The sequence below is a fragment of the Urocampus carinirostris genome, chromosome 1 (assembly GCF_059441175.1).
Source record: "Urocampus carinirostris isolate Australia breed hairy pipefish chromosome 1, RoL_Ucar_1.0, whole genome shotgun sequence".
Taxonomy (NCBI): domain Eukaryota; kingdom Metazoa; phylum Chordata; class Actinopteri; order Syngnathiformes; family Syngnathidae; genus Urocampus; species Urocampus carinirostris.
The window spans coordinates 4,549,554-4,572,991 of NC_142349.1; the positions used below are offsets into that span (position 1 = coordinate 4,549,554).

At 36.6% G+C, this 23,438-nt stretch overlaps 1 protein-coding gene across 3 annotated transcripts in view; it reads right to left on the minus strand.

The window, feature by feature from the left end:
- LOC148373307 (solute carrier family 12 member 7-like) overlaps window positions 1–23,438 on the minus strand; it is a 25,775-nt gene continuing 2,337 nt past the window's right edge. Inside the window, exons 3-27 of one of the 3 annotated variants that reach the window (XM_088344858.1) lie at window positions 21,847–21,935; window positions 21,558–21,683; window positions 19,279–19,425; window positions 16,890–16,944; window positions 16,666–16,796; window positions 16,448–16,584; window positions 16,284–16,388; window positions 14,815–15,026; window positions 14,569–14,736; window positions 14,370–14,468; window positions 14,041–14,098; window positions 13,713–13,887; window positions 12,283–12,401; window positions 11,437–11,535; window positions 11,228–11,347; window positions 10,875–10,979; window positions 10,041–10,209; window positions 8,605–8,800; window positions 8,356–8,525; window positions 7,445–7,576; window positions 6,492–6,599; window positions 6,222–6,385; window positions 6,048–6,062; window positions 3,907–4,040; window positions 1–1,590 (exon numbers count right to left, since the gene is read on the minus strand). In XM_088344858.1, coding sequence (XP_088200984.1) covers window positions 1,499–1,590; window positions 3,907–4,040; window positions 6,048–6,062; window positions 6,222–6,385; window positions 6,492–6,599; window positions 7,445–7,576; window positions 8,356–8,525; window positions 8,605–8,800; window positions 10,041–10,209; window positions 10,875–10,979; window positions 11,228–11,347; window positions 11,437–11,535; window positions 12,283–12,401; window positions 13,713–13,887; window positions 14,041–14,098; window positions 14,370–14,468; window positions 14,569–14,736; window positions 14,815–15,026; window positions 16,284–16,388; window positions 16,448–16,584; window positions 16,666–16,796; window positions 16,890–16,944; window positions 19,279–19,425; window positions 21,558–21,683; window positions 21,847–21,935 — 3,125 coding nt within the window. In that variant the 3' untranslated portion in view covers window positions 1–1,498. Of the gene's footprint in view, window positions 1,591–3,906; window positions 4,041–6,047; window positions 6,063–6,221; window positions 6,386–6,491; window positions 6,600–7,444; window positions 7,577–8,355; window positions 8,526–8,604; window positions 8,801–10,040; window positions 10,210–10,874; window positions 10,980–11,227; window positions 11,348–11,436; window positions 11,536–12,282; window positions 12,402–13,712; window positions 13,888–14,040; window positions 14,099–14,369; window positions 14,469–14,568; window positions 14,737–14,814; window positions 15,027–16,283; window positions 16,585–16,665; window positions 16,797–16,889; window positions 16,945–19,278; window positions 19,426–21,557; window positions 21,684–21,846; window positions 21,936–23,438 lie in introns of all 3 variants that reach the window. The other 2 variants (XM_088344876.1, XM_088344884.1) reach the window with 2 other exon arrangements.

A 23,438-nucleotide genomic window follows, 5' to 3' on the forward strand; every position in this document is an offset into this window, starting at 1 on the left:
TTCTTTGGTTACAAGATTTGTTTTTTAATCAAATTGCCTTTACCCACTTCTGAAAAATGAAGTCACACTTCATTATGAGTTGCTCTAAAATTTATCTAAATACATGTTTCTACACAATTGTCGCACTTTATGAATCCACAATAAACAGATAAAGAAAATGGAGCACGAGAAAGTCACTCCAATTGCATGGCCTTCCAAGGTCAAAACACCCAACAAAGAAAAAAAAATATCACAGCTTTTCAGTGCTTTAACACTTGGATCAAAAGTTAAACAATGCATCGGTCTTTATTAATGGACACACACTGTTTTCCCTTTTGACATCTTCTTTGATACCATACACAGCAGGGGTCTCAAACTCAATTTACATGGGGCTTTTCCAAAGCTTTACTATAAACGTTTTACTATGATCAAATATCTCTATTTTTTTCATGCAAAATATGTTCCAAAAATTAAAAATAAATGTTATTGAGACAATAACTTAACCTGCAATTATCCAAAATAAAAATAATAGAGCAAACGATAAAGACTTGATTAACTAGGTACGTGTGTAGAAAAATCAAATACTGTTCGGATTCAATTGTGTATATTAGGGTAAGTCTTTAACAGTGTTAAACAAACTCATTTAAAGTTAGTTGCAAGTTGCAGCCACTGTCCTTTAAGCTTCAGCTCGACAGCGGTGACCATCCCCATAAGATGATTCTGATTTTCACAACAGACAATTACAAAGTAGATTCCACAGGATTCCTGTGTTTTTATTTTGACCATTCTTGCACACTACTGTTCGTTGTTTTGACATCATAGTTCCTTTCGGCCAAGTATGTTACTAGCCAACCTCAAACATATATACACACACATTATATATAAATTATGGCTGGGCCGAAAGTAGTTTGTCTTGCGGGCTTCAAGTTTGAGACCCCTGATTCACAGTATATATGAAATGCACACGCATAAATGTACTGACAGTTAAAAGTTTTTACAAACTACAACAGATCATATCCAGACTTTGTTTGGTAAGGTTTTTGATATTGTCAGAAAACATAAAATAATGGTGAAACATGTCACTTCAAAAAGTGAGTTATTTTACAGTCTTTAGTGTAGTTAGTAGAGTATCTTAAAATATGGTCACTCCTTACCGTTTCCCGTTTCCCTTACAGTGATATGACACAAATAAAACAAATCATTCATTGATTCCAAAGACAGTTCGTTAAATTAAAAGTCTCACTGTGTTGATACTTTTTTGACAACATATAAACTGAGTAAAACTACAAAGCTAAGTGCCTTGCAATGTAAGTTTTTTTTTTATCTTCCAGGATATAGTTTAAAATCTGTAGAATGAGGCGTGAAATTACATCTACATCTTTTTGTCGGATTTCCAAATTTCCAGATTCTTACGCGGGCAAACCTTGCAATGTCAACAACGTTGTCCATGTCCGTCATTGAATTTACTGAATGTTGATCTCAGAATTTGGCCCAGTCCTTCGTTCTTCTAACATGCCCACTAGGAGTAGATGGTAATGACCTCTTGGCCACCTCCGCGAACCAGTAGGACACGATCCAGTCCTTCCATTAACACTTCGAGAAACTCCATGTCTTATAAACTCTCTTAAGGAATGTGACAGAATACCAAATGATGAAATATTTCAAAATAGGGGAAAAGGTATTAAGTAGTAATTAAATGTATTTTTTTTAGCTCTTTCTATTTACAGGGATCAGAATGGAGATTTTCATTTTCAGCTGAAATAGCCAGGGTCCAGGAATAAAACAGGGCGGAGAGCCCCCATACCCCCCCCCAAGCTCCTGGGTTTTAGGCAATTTACTTGTCCAAAACCATGCTTATATTTATCATTTAAGTAACATTTTTAGAAGATTAAAATAATTTGCCCACATAACTGATTTTTTTTGTAAATACTGCAAGATAAGTTCAAATGCAGTTCAGTCCCTGCAGCTTGAGCAACAATGCGGCCAATTTTTCTAACTGCCGCCAGGGTGCGCCAGAGCAATAAAGGAAAGAGTGAGACAGTCGGATTTTGAATTTGTTTGCTACGCAAGAGAAAAAGTGAAAAAGGCGGAATGCCTTTGGGGTTCAAAAACAGCGGAAATCCGCGGATCCGCGGATAATTCTGATCCCTGTATTTAGGACTACATGCCAAACAAAGTTGATGATTGTTTTGCTGCTCACAGGGTCCGGCTGAAAAGCACATTTAATTAAAAGAAATGTTCCACAACATCATACTTTCTGTTTGACCAAAACTGGTAAATGTTTTTATTATTCTTAATTATTAATATATTATATGAATAAAATCAATACACCAGATACAGCAATTCATTATATCATAACAATAGCCTAATTATTTAAATATCTACCGTAAATTCCGGACTATAAGACGCTACTTTTTTCCCAAACTTTCAACCCTGCGGCTTATTCAGTGATGCGGCCAATTTATGTAATTTTTCTAACGGCCGCCAGCGGCGCTCGAGTACAAAAGGGGAGATTTAGACTGCAACTTCTTAGCTTGTGCACAAATTAAATTAGCGTAGACATATCCTCATCATGCAAATTGCAAAAAGAAAGGCAAATGACGCAACTTTCAAGCTAAATGCAAACGAGCAGTCCGATGTAGAAGGAAACAGAGCTACATCGGAGAATAAGAAACTTATTCTGATGTTTTGCACTAGCAAATGAGAAAGAAGGGGCGGGACAAACGCGGGCTGACGGGAAGTGGAGTAAAGGTGAGACGTGTTTGTGGACGCGGCAGACAATAGTGGATATATATTTTTCCCACCCTTACCTTTGGAAATATACACTTTTTCCTTGGATTACTTTCAACAGGCACCCGGACTCTGCAGGTCTGCATTAAATCTTAAGTACTGGTAACAGTTTCCGTTTGTTTTGCCGGCTGTGTTTTTTGGACTGTATCGGGTATGGATTCCCGGCAGCAACGGCCTGGGTTGTGGAAAGTAGAAGTAAGAATGGAGAGGACCCACACAGAGGACTGGAAGGATGCTGCTTGGGAGGGTGGGATGGCAGAGCTATGCCCTTGCAAAATAGTATTGCCCTTTACACGTTGGTTAACTACTGTTAAAAGATAATAACTCTGAAATTGTTTAATTGATGTTGAAAATGTCAGGAAAAAATGTTAAAACGACATATCGTCACGTCATATTGTCAGATATAACAAAATTGTGAATATGCTTGATGGCTGTTGAGATTGTCGTGTTTGTTCTGCTGCTGTTGGTGTCGGTGGATTTGTTCAGACCAAAAACAATCGACTTTGGCCTGGACGGATCTATCGACACTAACAAAGATGTTATATAATGAAATTGTGAATATGCTTGATTCCTATTAAGATTTTCGAGAAGGGTTGTTCAAACCTCACATTGTGTTTGCTGTTAAATGTCATATTGAAATATAATATTGTGAATGTGCTTAATTGCTGTTGAGATTGTCATGATTGTTTTCTGTTATTAGTGTCAATAAATTTGATCAAACCAAAAATTTCGTGTTTGTATTGCGTTTTTTCAATGTGGGCGCATGCGGCTAATATACAGGTGCGGCTTGTGTATGTACAAAATCGGTTTTCCTCCCGAAATGTGGTGGGTGCGGCTTATAATCAGGTGCCCTCTATGGTCCGGAATTTACGGTACATATCAATAATAATACAGTAGTGAAAAAAATGAGTTTTAATTATAATATGAATTATTTTATGTAATTATTCATTATATTATTAATCTCTTCATTAAGACTGTTTTTTTCAATTTTTTTGCAGTCCCAATTACTATTATAATTATCATTATTTTATATCACATAACTTACTGTAAATCCTTGTTTATTGCTGTTAATGGGGACCAGAACCCCCTGCGACATGTGAAAATGCTTTAAGTAGTGTAAAAACATGTCAAGGATACAGTTTTCGTCCCCCTTTTTGTTTTTTGGCGGGCCAGGCATGTTAAGCAACACAAGCTGCGAATCCTGCGATTTCTTGACCACCACCTCATTTAGTTTTACAGCCGTGTGCATTCGTCTCACGTTGGTCTGGTTGCTTGATAAAATAAAATAAAAAAACATGGTCACTATTACACAGGGATCAGAATGGAGATTTTCATTTTCAGCTGAAATAGCCAGCGTCCAGGAATAAACCAGGGCGGAGCCCCAAACCCCCCCCCCCCCCCAAAAAAACCTGGGTTTTAGGCAATTTACTTGTCCAAAACCATGCTTATATTTATCATTTAAGTAACATTTTTAGAAGATTAAAATAATTTGCCCACATAACTGATTTTTTTGTAAATACTGCAAGATAAGTTCAAATGCAGTTCAGTCCCTGCAGCTTGTGCGACAATGCGGCCAATTTTTCTAACTGCCGCCAGGGTGCGCCAGAGCAATAAAGGAAAGAGTGAGACAGTCGGATTTTGAATTTGTTTGCTACGCAAGAGAAAAAGTGAAAAAGGCGGAATGCCTTTGGGGTTCAAAAACAGCGGAAATCCGCGGAAAATTCTGATCCCTGATTACAGCATGTTGTCTTTGGCACAAGTGATAAAACCAGGCGAGTTAGGCAAACACCCATAGCACAAAAGGTTCATGCAAATAGCACCAAAAAGCTGATAGTTTGCAGCACGTTTACAAGCTGATTTAAATAAATATTCAGGATATGTAAAGCTGTGTCAACGTGTACAGAAACTTACAAGGTGGGGTGCGTGGTTTGAGGTGCACTTAAAAAGTTTTTAGTTAAATATTTTCTCTATTAAGTATATGTCAAAAATGCCCATCTGAGTTCAAAGAGCCTTTATCTTTTTTTCCGACTGCGCCTATCTGCTTTTAGCTTACTTTTATCAGTGGTGTTCTGGCTAAAAAGCTCATTTTTTTCAGTTGTAGGATGAAAATGGTGAAAGTAAGAATAAGACTGTTTCAAATACAATTCAAATGCCAAACCAAACCCCCCTAAAACAAAAGGGAAGAGTTTATTCGAAGACATCTAAGAATTTACTTGCAAGCACAATAAAAAGAGCTGCAATAATGATTTCGGCCATAAGGTGGCATCAGCAAGTAGACAATTTTTAAAATTACATACACCAGCTTTAACTTTCAAGTAGTCCGATTGGAACGGTTGGGTTTAATACAAAATTTTCCCATTCCTTGTGCATGCATTCAAAGGAATGTGTACTTTAGTGTATTACTGCACATGTGTAGTTTCTCTGGGGCACAGGAAGTCTCATGTGTATTGATTGATTACTGCAGGACAGTTCCTTTTTATTTACTGCATCTACAGCAAAAATGTCAGTTGTATCCATCTATATAGTGTAAATCCATGCTTTTGGGCAAGCAACGTATTAGCACAACCTGATGCAGAGATGAAGCACATATTCGGAGCAAGGGGAATCAAGTATGGAACTTCATTAATTGTGTGTGTGTGACATCAATAAAATCATCTTTCACGTCAAATGTTATCTGTGGAAACTACGTCTATTTGCGTAATGCTATGATCTTGCTCTCACTTTCAATCAAATTTTCTCAAAAGCCATTTATACGGGGTTTTTTTGTCTCATGTAAACGATTCATTCGGATTAGTTCAAAAATCAGACTTCTGATTATAAGTCCCTGGATGCAAACGTAATCACTTATTGTTTCTTGGTAATGTTGCCAAAATGGGCTTTTTTATTCTTAAGAGTTGGGTTTGTAATGCATTATGGTATTTTTTACAACTCTTTTGAGAATAAAATAATAAGTAATCATTTCAAGAAACAGATCCAGTTTCTGTAGCGCTTGCCCTGCATTCCAAGTGTGCATCCCCATTTTACCAGGCTTGAATGGTAAACCAGTCAATCACAGGGCTAAATGACAAGTAACCTATTGTTATCTATCTTAATCCAATCAACAATTTTAGGTTGGATTTATCACAAAATTCAACTGTGGGCGTGTCTATACTGACTGGCCTGTGAGTGTAGTGAGCTCTGGTGTTTACATGCACGTGGACAGGATGATTATCATGCACATGCATTCTCATAGGCCATGCTCATGTCAGACAAGCAAAGTGAAATGCAAAACCACTTACAGATTCTCCCACTCGCTACAGGGGGATAAAAAAAAAATACATCATTAATGCAGTAACACAGTAAATGATTCATCTCAGCTGTTAGTGGGGAGCTTTCAATAGGGTTAAAAATGTATCAAATGTAATGATTTAAAAAGAAATGAGTCTGAAAGGTCATTATTTTACCATACTTACGGTTTCATGTTAAACATGTCTTTTACACCCAATCCTTCCCTGTGTTTATTTCGCTCATTAATCAGTTTGTCTTTGGTCCAGGTCATGTGCACATGTTCAGGTTTGTCAGTTTTGTCTTCTTTTGCAGCATGAGAGGCTGTGTTCCGATCATGGATCAGTTGAGCCTAAAATAAATGTGTAGTAGGTAAGAATCTGGGTTTGATCATTTAATTTTCATTTAGAACTCGAGAAATGGTGTTAAAAAAACAAGTCTGGTACAGGTAAGGGTACCTCTCGCTCTCGCTCTGTGCGGGATAACTGCATTTGTTTGAGCATTTGCGATCTCTGCTCCATCATCAGCGTCTTCTCGTAGGTAAAAGCGGAGATGTCGCTGTCGTGCTAGGTTGGGCGACATATTTGAGTTTTGACAAATGGAACAACGATATCTTTGTATACGTTCTAACTAGGGATGCACGGAAACTGTTTTCTCCAACAGATACAATTCTGCTTCTAGAGACTGATACAAAAACTCTCTTTTGTAACTTAATACTGTATTTAGAAATAAATAAAATCACACAGAAAAACATAAAAAATATTTTTTATGTATACGTATATTTTAATTTACCATTATAAAAACGCACTGCTTTAAAAAGCAGTGTTTGAGAGACCTGAGCTTGACTTTAATCAATCACTAATTATTTTTTTCAACCAATTATATACAGATATTCATTACAAATTAATGGCAGTGATTATTTAGCAAACGACTGAAAACATCAAAATATGTACACCACATGTTACAGGATTTTTATACAGATCTAGAAAGTAATATTGTGCCACGATTAAGACAGTCGTTTGAAGACTGCAACTAAAGCTGTCAATTTTAATTAAATCAGCATTTCTAGCATAAACACACTTTCAGCAGTAATAGGAAATACATTCTATAAACAATACAAAACAACCTGTACTTACTTCAATTTATAAGGCGATAAAATAACAGGAGCGTTGTACACATGATGAGAGGAGTCCATACAGATTTAGTAAAATCAGAACGTGGAACATAAGTGCTTGAAATCTTTAAGACAAGTAGCGTCTGCTGAAGGAAAATTATTGCGGGAACCCAGGTTACCAATTATCTGGACATTTTTTTTTTCTGTTGAGAGGCTGATTTTTGATATTTTATTTAGGAATTCGGCCCTAAAATTAATGTGCATCCCTAATTGTAACAATTAAAACAAATTGCTCACCATCTCTACCACTTCCACTACTGCATTCAGACGTAAATGGTAAAGGAACATCTGCAGATCTTTCTTCATCTGGATAGAATTGTCATCCATCTGGGCTACTGTGAAGATGCGCATTTTACACTTCTTCCAAACCTTAAGGAGAGACATGTGCTTCATTTTGGTAACGTATATATTATTTTTTTCTTTGTTCTTTCTTTGGTGTCAGCAGCTTACCTTTCATAAAAGCAAAATGGAATTGATTTGATTGTAGGAGGAATAAACGCAACAGACCTCAAGTAAAACACTCCACATGAGGCTAAAAATGATTGTTTACAACCTAACCAATTAGTCAATATAATAACCACGAGACACGTACGTGTGCAAAAACATAATAGTGTATACATGTCATCATGCAAGTTTTGGATAGTGCTTTTAGGACCCTTTATTATGGTATGTAAATAAACCTACTCTCTTAAAACGAGCATTATTAAATACACAACATGCATTGATACAAGCATGCTATAAATGATTTATTATTATTTTTTCATAATATATTTTTTATTATAATTTTTGGCTGGCAGAATGGGAATATTTTGACCCGATATGAGCTGGTCAGTCTTTTCTGTACTCACTTTGGTATCTGGTATGAAAAAAAAGTAAAAAAATAAATAAAATAATAATAATAATAATAATAATAAAAACCTCCACCCTTAACATGTAGCACTCAACCTTTCAGTATTAGGGTTTTAGCTGGGATGACTTGGGGACTGAATCAATGTACACCCAAAATGTGTTACTAGCAAAACTCAGGGAAAATACAGGATAATTCAAATGATTGGATTTATAAAATCGAACATACAAAAATAAACAATGCATGTATCCCTAGATTGATATTGGCAGGCAAAGGTAACGTCCAGCTGAAAGATGCATACCTTGTGTTGACTGATTAAAAACGGCAACAGCATTAGAAGTCCACCGTCATGGACAATCCACCACACGTCAATGGTACCTTCCTTAAGCCGCTCCTGGTTTCCTGGAAAGTGGTCGATGTTCTTAGCAACCAGCAGAGCCTGATTGGCCTCTGTTGTCTCCTTCACAGTCTCTGTTAAAGAAAACGATAATTCAATTCAATTAAAGAAAAAAAAAATCAACATTTTAAGAGGAGATCCTGTAAGCCTGACCTATAAAGTTCTTCCTTGAGGAGGAGTCTCGGGCCTGTTTCCAGCCTGCTGGCCAAGCCATCAAAACCGCATTGTGCTTCATCCCTCCCAGTCCTGCAGACTGAATGAGAAGAGAGAAGCCATCTCGCAGGTTGGAGGACACGACTACGTGGGAGAAACCTTTGGTCCGTTCTGCGCTCATGGCTTCTTTCAGGTTCTGTGGGTGTCGTGTGTTCAGTGGGGAGATGTGGGAGAAAAGGAAATTGTTTAGTCATGACAAAGAGCGGGTCTTACTAAGTGTTGTTATAAGTTCCAACAAGCCTTTCAAGAAATCAGTCCTCTCGACAGTAGGCAATACCAGTCTCAGTCGGCCTTTCGTCACCATTAAATAATGAGGAACTAAAAATTAAATAACCGTTATATGAAACGAGGAAAGTGGTTTTGTGCGGCTGGGTTTAAGACAGGGAATTGTTCATGTTTATTGCTATAAGGATAGCCCCCTTGAGACGTAGCATCTAATTTTCGAGGATGCCCTGTTTTGTGTACTAGTCTTGAGGTGACCAATGTTATGATACTTTAGGGTAAAATGCTGAAACGTGACGGATACATTTTAACAATTAAGGGTGTTACTATTAAAGCGTTACTTCAAAAGCTTAACTAATGAGTGAATTTATAGCATTAACATTGAGTTAAAGGTTTAACTTTTAAGAGCACTGTCAAAGTACTAGTGGTCTATATACTATATTATTGTAATAACCTAGGAATGGAGAACTCCTATTGGTATCAGGTTAATTATAAAATTTAGGAAGCTCTCTGAAATTGCTCAAGCTCCCGTTTAAGCTAGATGACACCAGGCAGACAGCAACGGCTGACCATTCATGAGAGCCCTTATTTGCGCAAACCTCAATGCAAAGCTTTGAGTGAACCAGAACCATCTCTTGTGTTTTGTCTACATGCACTCATTAATTTGAGCAACGCATCACTGCACAGCAAAGAATAAACAAGCTGGAATTAAGGATTTGTGTGCTGGTTCCAGGGTTGGGTAGGGTTACTTTAACTTGATTACTTTCAATTACTTTTGGATTACTCCAATACCAAATATTCTAATAAAAGACAAAAGAAACTAAATATGAATAAAATTATGACTCACAACACGTGGTAAGCTTTCTCTCCTGGCTTTGATCTCTTTGATCTCCGGCAAAACTAACATAAAATGCGACAGAAACAAAATGAAAATAAATCCAAACAGCTTGGCAACATCATTTTTGCCGTTCCATGTATCCCAATATTGCACAAAATTTAGTAATTTTATTCATATTTAGTTTCTTTTGTCTTTTATTAGCATATTTGGTATTGGAGTAATCCAAAAGTAATTGAAAGTAATCAAGTTAAAGTAACCCTACCCAACCCTGGCTGGTTCACACGACAACATGCCAACAGTGCAAGCAAAATCAAACCTGCTCTCCGGTCTTGGCATCGGCCCCTCGCATCATGTAAGTTCCCTGCAGTACAGAACAGACGATGGTCAGCCCTTTTCCTGCTTTGAGCTGCGTAGTAAAGGACAGAAGGCGAGGATGTTTGACCGCCAGGTTTGAGTCCAACTTGCATAGTACTAGCAGCTGCGGCCTAAGGGAAAATAAAAAAATATATTTTGAGTTGACGAGATTTGATGATGGTTTTGTCCAGAGTATGTCATGATATGCTTTGCTAAGAAAAAGAGATGACCATCACAATGTGGGTGCCTTATTTGTTTGTCCATCTGACAATGATGAGGTACTTTCCGCTTCATGAAACGTTGACCTGAAATTGCGCAAATAAATCATGCAACCAACATTTACGGAGTGGCAATCAAACTTTCAACTTAAGGTATTTTCTTTTTACATATATAACGGAATGTTTTTAATTTGTAAAATATGTATGGTTATTTATCAACTACATAATGTTATCGCCATGTTTTACAAGTTGTCTCAAACATTCTCAGTAAATTCAGAATCAGTTTTGTCACATAAATCCAACAAGGTAAAATAAATGCTCATGTTAAAAATCTTTCAACTGTGGGTTGGAGTTCAGCTTCCCTGTGACTCTGATCAGGATGTGAGTGAGTGGATGAAAGTAGGAAAAAAATGCATTAATACTCATTCAAAAATTATGGTTGACAATATGTAAGGTGGTGTGCTGTGTGGATTTGGTCATGGGTTCAACCTTTAAAAAATGAATTTAACAGGGGTTGGTCCCAACTGATGGCCCAGGAAGGAGGTGCAAGATCTGCCTTAAAAACAGATGGTTCTCACCTCCAATTTTTGGTGTGTGGTGGTGCTTCCTCAAGATGGATTAAGGCATATCGTGCTGCATTTAAAGATAAACCTCGGAGACCATCTCCCCACTCTTTCTCAGCCCTGTGAAAAAATTATTTCACATAAATGTCTGAAGTGTGGGTGTTGTCACCTTTAAGTAAAGTAACACTATCATTTTTGCATTTTTTAACCACAACTTTGGTCCATTTTTGTTGAATATAAACAAGTTTCTATTTTGGCAGTGCAAAAAATAGCTCCACATGCATACTTCAGGAAATTTCATTTTAGCTATGGGCTAAAACTGAATCTTAAAAAGTAAAGTAAATCCATTCTGAATTCTTTTGACTCACCCCCTGTACTCAATGTACTTGTAGATACAACCAGCTATCATCATGGCAACCAGGGCATAATACCAAGAAGAGATAAACATCAGAGACAAACAAAGACTCATTCCTAAGAAAGACAAAGTCCTAGAAAAAGAGAAAAACATATTTATATTTTTTGACATGTGTGAGATCATAATAATTCAACAATTTGTGAAGTATAAGGGTGTCCTCACCAGTGATAGAATTTGAAACGAGGTCTCCAATTAGGGGTTCGGAGTAAAGTCTGGACAGCACAGGCCAGGTTCACAAACAAATAGCACATGAGAAAAAACCTGTGGAAAAGCAACGACATGAGAATGAAAAATGAATGAATAAAAAATTACCCACAATTAACTAATTTAGTTTAAACTACATAAAAATATGAACATGTACTTGAACATTGTTTTTATTTGTACACATTAACATCTAAAGAAAAAGGAAAAGTATTTTGTAGGTTCTCATTCTTTTACCATTGCAAAGTCACAATTTTCAATTCGTGTTCTGAACACATTGTCAAACTATATGATTTGACTTCAGCCTTGAACTAGAAGTTAATGGCAGATGGCAATGGTAGTTAATGGCTTCAGTTTGAATAAAAGCGTACAATCAATTAAAAGGGCCAAGCTTGAATTAGATTGTGGAAAAAAAAAACAAGATGTAAAAGTTTAGGATCAATAACAAACAATTGCTGTCACATAGTTAAACACCGGACATTTTGATGACCGCTGACAGAGATAAGATGTGTATCACATTACTTAACGACACCATACTCTCATTTTGCCCAAAGGAAATTTTAGTATACAAAACAACAATACGTCACAAAGAAGATATCTCATTCGATTTCCAATCTAAATCTTATAGATCCATTATTAACGTTGAAAATGAATACTGATTCCAAAATTACAAGCAAAATACAGCATCTATCCTGACACAACACATTTTACACATGACCTGACCGGGAGCTGGTCCACACAAACTTCCACAGTAATAATACTTCTTTTAATACTCAGGTTTAAATGATGCTGAAGTATAGTACATACATGGAGAGAATGGGAGCCACATCATCCAGAGAAGCAATAAGTATTCCTATTTCACAGATCCCAACTGTCAGCAATAGAGCCCAAGTGGGCTCACCATTGGCTTTGCCATGTCCAAAAATCTGAAAAAAAAAAATAAAAAAATAAATGCAAAAGAGGATGTTCATGATAAACTCTTTGAACAGAAAAAAAAGTATAACAATGATTGGTCAACACGAATTGTGGGTTTATTTTAACTTTAATGCACTTCCAAAATGTATTTTTAACCAAGCGTTTTGGTCAGCTTAACCCTACCGCAGCAGAATAATGGCGTTAGGGGATGTTCAGATTCAGATTCAGATTCAGATCTACTTTATTGTCATTCTAGTACACGTGTATACAGAACGAAATGTCGATGCATCTGACCCCCACAGTTTCCTTGAATGTACAGATATAAATAATGTTGTATTGTATTTTGGCTACGTATAGTATTTTACCATAGTTCCGATAGTGCAAGAAGAGTAGCTAACCAGATGCGCAAAATGGGCAGTCAGGTTAACAAGTCAGGTACACAGTAACATTAACACTGTAACAATAACGCTGTAATTACAATAGTGCAGAGAGCAATGTGCAGGAGTGGCAAGCTATAAAAAAAACTGCCAGTAGTGCAAAAGTCAGATTAGCAGCCGTTTAGATTTAAGTTAACTATATGTTAGATTGACCATTTAACAGTCTAATGGCCAGGGGGACTAGACTATTGCGGAGCCTGGTGGTCCTGCACCGCACACTGCAGTACCTCTTCCCAGAGGCTAGCAGAGTGAACAGTCCATGATGGGGGTGAGAGGGGTCCCCGGTAATGTTTTTAGCATGGGATAGGCAGTGCTTCTGGCCAATGTCCTGAATGGAGGGAAGTGTAGTCCCGATTATTTTCTCTGCTGTCCTCGTTACCCTCCTAACACTACCCCAGTCGGTAGCGCTGCAGCCTCCACACCACACAGAGATACAGCTGGTCAGGATACTCTCTATGGTGCCCCTGTAGAATGTAATGAGGGAGGGTGGGGGCAGGTGGGCTCTCCTCATCCTCCGCAGGAAGTACAGGCGCTGCTGTGCCCTCTTAACCAGTGATGCAGTGTTTACGGACCAGGTGAGTTTGTTTGTACACCATAGACTGGCCCTCTGCCAATTGCTGGGCACATAGAAACAAACATCCCTTCATATTCTATTTCTAATGTCGTCAGTGACTTAAGAAACATGTAAAAAAGAGACCATATTAAATCTCTACTTAGAAAGGCTGGAGTGAAGATTCAATCCCAATAAACTTTGAGGCAGGTGCACTGCTCAAATTTAAACCACATGTTTCATTTTTGACAATTGAGATAAAACTTTCAATGTACACGAACCATTTACTCAACATAGTTTGTGAACTTTTTGTTATGCAGGAGCACAGAGCTGACCTGTAAGAACGGGATGATCCCATCGCGAGCAATGGCCTGAAGCAGCCTGGGTGCCCCAGTCAAGCTTTGAAGGCCCGCTCCACAACAGGAAAAGAATGACCCGATAACAATAACCCAAGGTGATGGCCAGGCCAAGATTCCTATGACTAGGTTTTTCTTCACAGAGTCCCCAAACCTGGAACAACCACAGACAGGATTATGTTACTCCTCCACTAAAAAAATACCCCAAATCATTTATTAATTCTGAGCAGTTACAGTGACCAATCACTTACAGTTTGAACAATCATATTTAGATAACTCAACAAACATGTCGTAATGAAACACTTACTTGTCCCTCAATACCACTCCTTCTATGCATGCTCCAAACAAGACCACACAGGAGATGTCTGATGTAGAAAATTAAGATAAAAACATTAACAATAGAATGTACTGCAAGTGTAGGAAATGCAATGTTATACATTCGGATAATTGTAAATCAAAATAAGAATATCATATTTGTACTTTTTGTTACTGTACTATCCACAATTTAGTAAGGATCCCTGTTTCAAAAATGATTTAAACAAAACAAAAGAAAAAGTTGTTTGAGGAAAAATGATTCTTATTAGAAATGAAAAATTTAAATTTGCAGTATTTGAATGTTAAGCCTTTGAAGGATACAGAAGAAAGATGTGGTGAGAATAGCCATTATAGTTCCAATTGGTATTGACCTTTGGGCATCTCTTAGATCGCCAGATCTGTTGGAGCCAGCCATTATACCTGCAAACAGCACAAGAAGAAAGACTTCATTCCATAATGCACAACAAAAAAATGTCTCAGCTTTTCTTTATGTACTTTGTTGTGATATAAAAGCATTCACCTGTGACTGAAGGGAAATATATTCCCACCAGCAACGTAAAGTAGGTGGCTATGTCATTGAAGACGTAGGGTTTATATATATCACCGGATGTGTCCAGAGCTGGTACAGAATCCTTATTTTTCTTTTCTAATACTGTATGAGCTGGGCCGTAATCACCCCATAGGTTGTCTGATTCGCAAAACAAGACTTACCGGTAAGTTATTGAACAAATATTTATTTTGCAAATTTAAAATTCATTTTAATCACCTTTGAGAACTCCACTCAGAAGGCCTGGAACAGCTGGTATCTCTGTGACATTATTTAGAGTAAAATAATCATCACAAGTGCTGTTCAGATGTTCACTGTTGCAAAAAAGTTTCCAGAGATCGGTGGTCACTGTCTGGTTGTCCACAATCTCAGTCTTTGCACAAACTTCAAACTTGTCATTCTTTAGAGAACGGTTCCCTAGGAGACACACACTACAACAGAAACAACAAAACATATGTCCGAAATAATATGTTTGTACAAAAAAATCTCTCTGCAATTATAATTTCCATTTCAGACTTGAAATAAAAACTACAGTATGTATATGTGTAGTGTCAAAACGTTTTCTTCTGGTGGACACATAAACAAATAAGAATGCAAGAACCATTTTGACGTTTTTATGTACTTTTCTCTATCAAGCACGCAAATCTTATAAAGCACAATTATCTTTTGATTTCAAGTCCTTGCATACTATTTTATTGACATCTATATGATTGGATATTAACATTGATGTGTTTTTTTCTTTGACAAAAGTTATATGGGTAAAGACCACTCATTCGGAAAAAGACGCTTTGTTGACGAACACCACAACTTGAAATTGGGACTTTCAGATAGACAAAAACTCTTGCGTCTGACTGTTTTTTAATTTCTTAAGTAATATTACAGATGTTTGAAGACAGATAGCTTCTTGGTATCAACATTTTTTTTAGTTTAGCTGAACTGAATAAATGTATCAATTTCTCAAGCATGGCTAAAAAACAATTTAGAGAGAAGGGTTCGGGCGTTGTATACGCTGTAGCTATTTTCACTTGAAGCAATGTGCAGGAATTCGCACAGGTGGGAAAATGGAAGGAAAAAACAACTGTTTTTAGGGAGAAATGGGCAAATTTGTCATTTTAAAATAGCCAAAAGTTCAAAAATGTTGACTCAGCTAATAATGTAAAAGTTCAAAAATGTTTAATCAGGTAGTTAGGTGTCTATTACTAAAACAGTTGAATACATTTTTTGTAATATATTAGTGCTGTTTTCTTCTCCTTGTTTTTTAAACTTTACATCGACATATTTCTATAAGGCAAGGAGTTTTGAATTTCACAAGATGTTGACTTGAATCCTGGATTTTCAGGAACAATCAGGTTTCATTTCTTCATCCAAAACCAAAAGATTAGGAATCTAACATTGATACGACTGTTACATTTTTGGACAACAGATGGAAATATTGATGTTACGTTGAACATTTAAAAAAGGTTTTATTGTAACCAAAACATATTTGTAATTACTAAACGGCACTTTTGCTTAATGAGCAGCTCTCTTAAAAGAAAATCCCCCACCTCAAATTGCCCCGAGGCCATAGTTTGAAGACACATTCTAAAACATGAATTTGCATTAGACTTATGGAGTTCAGGAAAAACAATGTTGTGGTGTAAAATACATATGCAAACTTTTGAAGCCGGCTTAGTAAGGTGACTACTCACGTAAACTCTGGGGGCTCAATGACCGTCTTGATAATGCCTGCATATGTAGCCATTAAAGAAAGCATGACACAGGCCAGAAATACCAGGGCCAGTTTGTTTACGTACCTGAGCATAAGAAAGCAAATTGATGATTGATGAATTGATGATTCTTGCTGTATACGTACTTTACTCCCACAAACACGATAAGTGCCATCAAAAGCAGGCAGCACGTTCCATAGACACGCATATTGTTGAGAGCAGCTTTTCCTTCGCCCTGGATACTTTCGGCCTCAAACACAGTGGCAGTTGGAACAATATATGTCTAGACAGAAAATTAGTTGGATAATGTATTGGAGCTAAACAGTCTGAGTGATGCCTTATTAATATGACAATGGCCACATACCAACAGAATCTCTATGGTGCCGAGTATGTACAAAGAACCAGCAAAAGTGGTCCCCAGGTAGAAACAGAGACCAACTGCACCACCAAACTCTGGTCCCAGTGATCTGGAGATCATGTAGTAGGAGCCACCCGCTTAAAAGAAACCTTACTTGTATCAGATTTTTTAAACTCCAAACATGTTTCTTAGCATTTTAACATGGATTTTTTTTGTTGTGCAAATTTTACCTGGGACGACTCCATTTGTTGCTATGGCACTCATCGATATGGCTGTAAGTAATGTCTGCAAGAAAAATAATGCCGAGTTAGATGGACTAGGAATCAAACTTTTGTCATCTGCATTGAAGGCAAAAGGTAATTCTTCCTTTTTTCCCCCCCGCTATAGTCCTTAAATTAAAAAAAGAAGGAGAGCGTTTGAGAAAGAGAGAATAAAAGAGAAAGAGAGAGAGGGAGAGCAAGAGCGAAGGAGAGAGCAGTAATTTTAAATAATCTTCAAAATTCCACAGTATTTTTTTTTACTTAAGTTATGCAAGCCGTTACATTGTCCAGAAATTGTCGCACTCCCATGTTTTAGGGGACTGGGGGGAAAAATATAAATTTTTCTCTTATGTAATCTTTTTCATTTTTTTATTATACATGACCAAGCTCCAAATTTAAAGATAATTATTATGGAAAATGATTTTTTTTTAATAACCAAATACTTGTTTGAGAACATACACTTCATTTGTATCCATATATATAACCCATGAGATCCTCATGTAGAGCTTTGTTAACTGTTTCTAGGATGAACAGCAAAACCTATGGTGAAGCAGCATTCAGCCACTTTGGTACTTACCTATAGAATGGTCTGATAAGAGGAGGCTCAAGATCCACTTATTGATTGATCATTTGTAATTGGATTGATTCGTTTAACCTCTAACCTTTTACAGTAACAAATGTTTACTTTTTATATCACATTTTTATGTTTTTGTTCTGCAGTTATTAATCTTTATGGAGAGCGTTCTCCATCCGGGCCCCGGGGATGTGGAATGCTCTTCCCCCTGAGATTCGATCTGCAACCTCAGCGGAAATGTTTAAATCTAAGCTTAAAACACACTTCTACTCTATACCATATGAAAAACCTATACTTTATGTTGATAATATGTGTATCATTTGCCCTCATGTAGGTTTTAGATAAGGGGATGGTGTCATAATAGTCTGTAATAATAGTTTGCAATAGTCTTTGATCTGTGCAGCTCTTTGAGACTCTTTGTGATTAAGGGCTATACAAATAAACATGACTTGAAATGACTTATCGTTTCCTAATTAATGAGGATGGGAGCACTTTCACAATGGTAGGGTGTGGTTTAATGGCTGAAAATCTTTTTTTCTGAGGCCATCTGCTGCCATCCTTCTCATTTGTGGATGTGCCTCCCTCAGGTCCCTCTCCTTACATGGTTAGTTTGTGCCTCGTCATAACTATATTTCATTTCTATTATTATTCATCTTTTTTATTTTATTCAAAAATTGTGTGCGTCTGTACATTAGGTGTTGCGGGTTTTTGGGTGAAATAAAAATAAGGGGATTTTATTGTCTTATTTAGTGTACAGTGAATGTTTTTATACAGCGCTGAAAAGTTCAATAAAAATAAATTTGATTTGATTACTTGTGATACCTGGATTTAGCGAGGAGAGCGTCAGTGTTGCAGATTCCCTTACTCATGTCAAGTTTTATGGACACAAGTTTCTATGGCAATAAAATACTTTTTGTAATGATCCAACAGGGTCATCTTTGAACAATGAACAGAGACTACACGACTACAGACTTCACATTGGATAAACCGTGCGGGCATTGAGAAAATCTTTTACAACCATTTTTTTATTGTTAGAACATATAACAACAAATTTGGTCAGCTGCATGTGATAATGTTGCTTTAAAAAAAACTCAAATATAACCAACATTTGGTTTAGACTGTTTATCGCCTGCATGTAATCATAGTTGATTGGAATTCGAGGGTGAACCATAGACATGCTCGACCATTTTCAAGCACTTCTTAAAGCTCCAGTATGTAATTTTTGACCACTAGATGGCACTGTATTGTCTAATTCCAATTAAAACACTACCACAAAGCACAACATAAAAGGCAAGATACCAGACAAACATGGCATCAACTTCTAGGTAGGGAATCCACTGTGTAAAACAAATTGAATTTTTTTTATCTATAATAATTTCATAAAACTTTACATCGGTATGAAGGTTCATATATTTTTTTCTAGTATTCAAATCTATGTCTTTTTTAATGAAAACATTTTTTTTGTACCACAAGTAGTCACTTAGGTTACACACTGTCCCTTTAGGGATTTCATAATCAACTAAGTGAATAAGCACTGGAGTGCGCAAACTGAAGTGCAGTCATTCTCGTCACATGAGTTGTGAGAACAATCCCCTCCTTTCTCAGGCATCCTAGAGCTAAAGACATACTCATTGAAGTCAATAATCAAACTTTATATTTTTTTTCTTCTAACCTCAACAGCTCAGACACCAAAACTAATTCTGTCTGAACTCGTCTATGATCATTCTTTCATAACCGAACATTTCATTTTGTTGGCCCGGATTAATTACGTTTTATACTACTCACGCAAATACAGCACATGGATACAATAGCGAATGATCCGAGGATTCCTGCTGTCCCAACGATCCAGGTAAGACGCAAGAAAAGGATGACACCCAGAATGTTCTGCATGCAGGGCAGATACACGCCGATAAAAGTTCCCATTTGGGGCACCTTGAAAAAAAGAGAAACAAATGGGTGAGGCCTGGCAGGGATGTTCATTTTAAAATGGACTTTTCAATCGCCACGACACATCTTTCTCTCACTCTGTCTCTCTAACTGATGCACAACATTCAGGTTAGGCTTGAGCTACACAAATACAAAAGACTCTTTAACTGAAAAATAAAATAAAATAAATACTTTGTGATATCAACAAATATCTGAAAAGGAAGGCAAACAGTTTTCAGAAAAACAATCACAGATACAAACTGACGATACGCTACAAAGTGCAGACTCATAATCCCAAAACAGACCATTATGAACTGAAGAAAAATATGTGTCTGAATCTTACAAATTGATGGTTAACCTAAAGCTTCAAGAACTCAAACACATTAGATTAGATTTATATCAAAGGAGTACTAAAACCCAATCACTTTTACAGTCAGTTTTTAATGTTAAACAGAAAGGATCATCTTTCCTGCCAGATTTTCATTTTTAAATGCAGACTAACGAGAAAAGTGAATGTGTCACATTTCAATAAAGGACATTACTACTAATTTGTTTCAATTATTTTTTTCAAGAGATTTTGGCACATTGCAACCTAAGACAACATGGATAATTAAATATGATCCAACTTTTTTTCTGTTGTAAAGGAAAGTACTACGGACCAAAGTCAAAAAAGTGAAATGTTCTGCCTCATATAATACACTCCAATGCATATCTTGTTATATATTTTTATAGTAATCATTATGAAAAGTGTTATTAGGCCAAATGCCATAATAGACTTTGGCCTATAAATAAATCAAACAAACTATACACTTTTTTTGTCATAATAATCAGAGTAAAACTGAAATTGTGTTTCCATAGTGCAGTGGTTAGCACATTCGCATACAACGCAAAAGGTCCCCGGATCGAAACCGGGTAGAAAATTATTTGGTCTGGAGAGACATCGGCGCTACCTGGCTGTACAGGAAATGGTGTCTCTATGACTCTAATGGCTAATGGATGCACCAGAAAACACATTCACCCACCAAAACTGAAATGAATAGTAAAAGTTAAAAATGACATTTGTATTGAAGAAACAAAACGCAGAAGTAAAATGCATTATTGCTTCCATTCTAAAACAGCCCAAAAAGGCGCACAAAAGTACAGTAAAAAAAAAATAAAAATAAATACGGCATCAACTCCTACATTAAAATACACAGGTACATACCATTTTGGGAACTGTAAAAATGATTGTGTTCATGTTCTCCATGGCTCTAAGTTGTTTGTCAACATGCTCCAAAGGCCCTGAAAATTGATTCCAAAAGTCCCACATCTCCTGTTACTGTGGTTCTGCTCTTTTTTTCTTCCTTGCCTGCAGTAGGTTTGCATTGCTCTGTCCTGTTTTTCAGGATCGAGGTCAAGATCTTGAGACTACCAAAAAATAGAGCAATTCTATCAGGAGGGAGGCGGGATTAAGGACATCACCGAGACCACTTAACAAAGCGACTCTTCAGAGTTATATTGCTTGTCTTCCAAACACTTGGGGTAATATTTTGCTTAGATACAGTTTATGAGAATGTAACTAAACAAGTCACATTTGTTTATTTCTTTTTTTCCATTTTCCATCACGTGATTTATGAGTAAAATATAAAAACGGTACAACTTAATGTTGTAACATGTAATCACTGTAAAAACACATCTTAAAAACCCCCCTTTTTTATCTCAACCGCATATCAACAAAGTAGTACTCTAAACTTACCCCACCTCCCTCCAAAATCTATGTCCTTCTTCCTCTTAAAAAAAAAAAAATACCAAAAGGGTAGCAAAAAATATTTGTTTGCATCTCGTCTGCAGCACTCCAAAAAATTTTTGACACTGGATTTATTATTTTGTAGATAAACTCCACAGATGTGAGGCTGTTTTTCCCCCCAATGTGATACAAACAAACTCAACAGATGTTGGTAAACAATTGATCAAATCTTCAAAGTAAAGTTTTTAGAATGTTCACCACTGTGTCAAAGACAATCTACAGAGGAAAGAAAAAAGGCATCAAAGCACTAACCAAAAGGTGATTATCCCTAAGAGAGCCCCATGATCAAGTTGTTAAAACCAACAAAGAAGGATGTTTTCCATGATGAGTTAGCAGGTTTAATCGTTCCTACCGGCACGGCGACCCTTGGAACCCCATCTTCAGCTTCCTCGTGTTCCCGAACACCTTGGGTAAGGTTGGTGTAATTGGCTAGCTTGTTTAGAAGAGAGGACACCATAGGGTTGCTGTCCATTTCTTCCTTCAAAGTATTGACAAAAATATATTAGAAAGGAGCGTCAGGAAAAAGGGTGTGCTTCTCACATAATAATGTCTTTCGAGCATAATCGTGCCAGACGTCATGTTGAACATTTGCAAGTCTGTTTTAATGACAGAATGAGAGGATCAACGTGCTTAAGCCTTACCTCAAACAAGGCCATATTTTTGCCGTCATACTGTTCGATGTCACAATCGGAGTTGATGAACGGCATCGACTCTCTTTGGATGTCATCCCCTGGGGGGATTCACAAGCAAAGAATGTGTCACACTATGGATGCAAATAAATAAAACAAAAGTATGGATACAGTATCCAATTCACTGCACTCACACAAGAAAAAGACTAACCATACAGGGAGTCTTTCATTTATGACGTACTCAACCTACAACATTTAGCCAACAAAGAACGTACATTACCCAATGTTTTGTCTCTAACTTCAAGATTTGTTTTATGGTTTTATTAAACAAGAACAACAAACATAAACGTCTGAATTTTATGGACTTTTATTCACATGCCATTTTATGTCAAGCCATCGTGGAGCAACTCATTTGTCTTCTTTGGTTGAACAGATTGTTTGCTTTAACCAAAGATTATTCATATTTCTTCTTAATTTAGCATCATGAGCGTATGCAAAGTAAAACTGCATTTTAAGTTTGCATGTGTCATGCTACATTGTTTGTGTGTACAGAAAACTAGCAATGCTTTCTTCATCCCTAAATATTTTCTTTGCCGAAAAGTGTAGCCTCAATGTCTTCTGTTCTGAAAAGTCTTTTTTTTTTAATAATTAAGCTGCATTGTTACATCAAACAAGAGCGATTTATACTCCAGTACAACTCTTTTTTTTATTTTATAGCATATTGTTGTTAATTTAGACTTTAAAAGGTAATGTCCAACTTGCATGGAAATTTGAGTTACATTGCCAACATTGGAACTAGGATTGGAAATTCTGTGTGAATCGAACATTTCTTGTATCACCTTTAGGGCAAGGCTATTTAATTAGATGCCAACTATAACCCCCTGAATGACCTACAGTAGCCTTTTGTCCATCTTGCCTGAATTAAAAAGCATTCAAAAGTTGAAAAGGGATTTTAGGTTTTCAAGATTTGAAAAATTCCTAAAGCTTTCAACACAATGAATATGACACTTCTTGGAGTCTGGGGCAGTCGGAGTCATACAGAACCAGAAACAAATTTTATGGAGGGTTTTGTACACATTGAGCTTGTTGCAGTAGGGTCAGAAAAGAAAATATGAATAGAATTGCATTTTATTTTTTATTGTAACATTAACAAAAAATACTACATCAGGATCAGTACACTATCAACATATGTTGTTGTGTTTTGTCTAATTTTTTAGATGCCTTTGTCCTGTTTCAAAGTTCAAAATTTTCCATTGTTTTGGGTGACATTTTTCATTAGCAGCCGTTTTATCAATGTGTAAATTAGCTGGCCCTAACACTTCCTTGAGTGTAAGTAAGGAACCATGTTTTCAGAAAAGTTCAATGCTCTAAATAAGGAAAAAAAATGTATATATATTTGGACAGAATGGGCGGACACATTTTGTATGGTATTGAATTGTCTACACGTTTGACATTGTGTTTTCAAGGTTATTTATTGAGCACAATTAAATTAATTTCACCTGTTACATTCAAAGGCACCAGCCTATCTTGTGTTTTCCATTCGATTTGTTTATTTGTATGCCCCACAAGTTGAGACGAATAATTAAATTCAAAATAGGATTTAA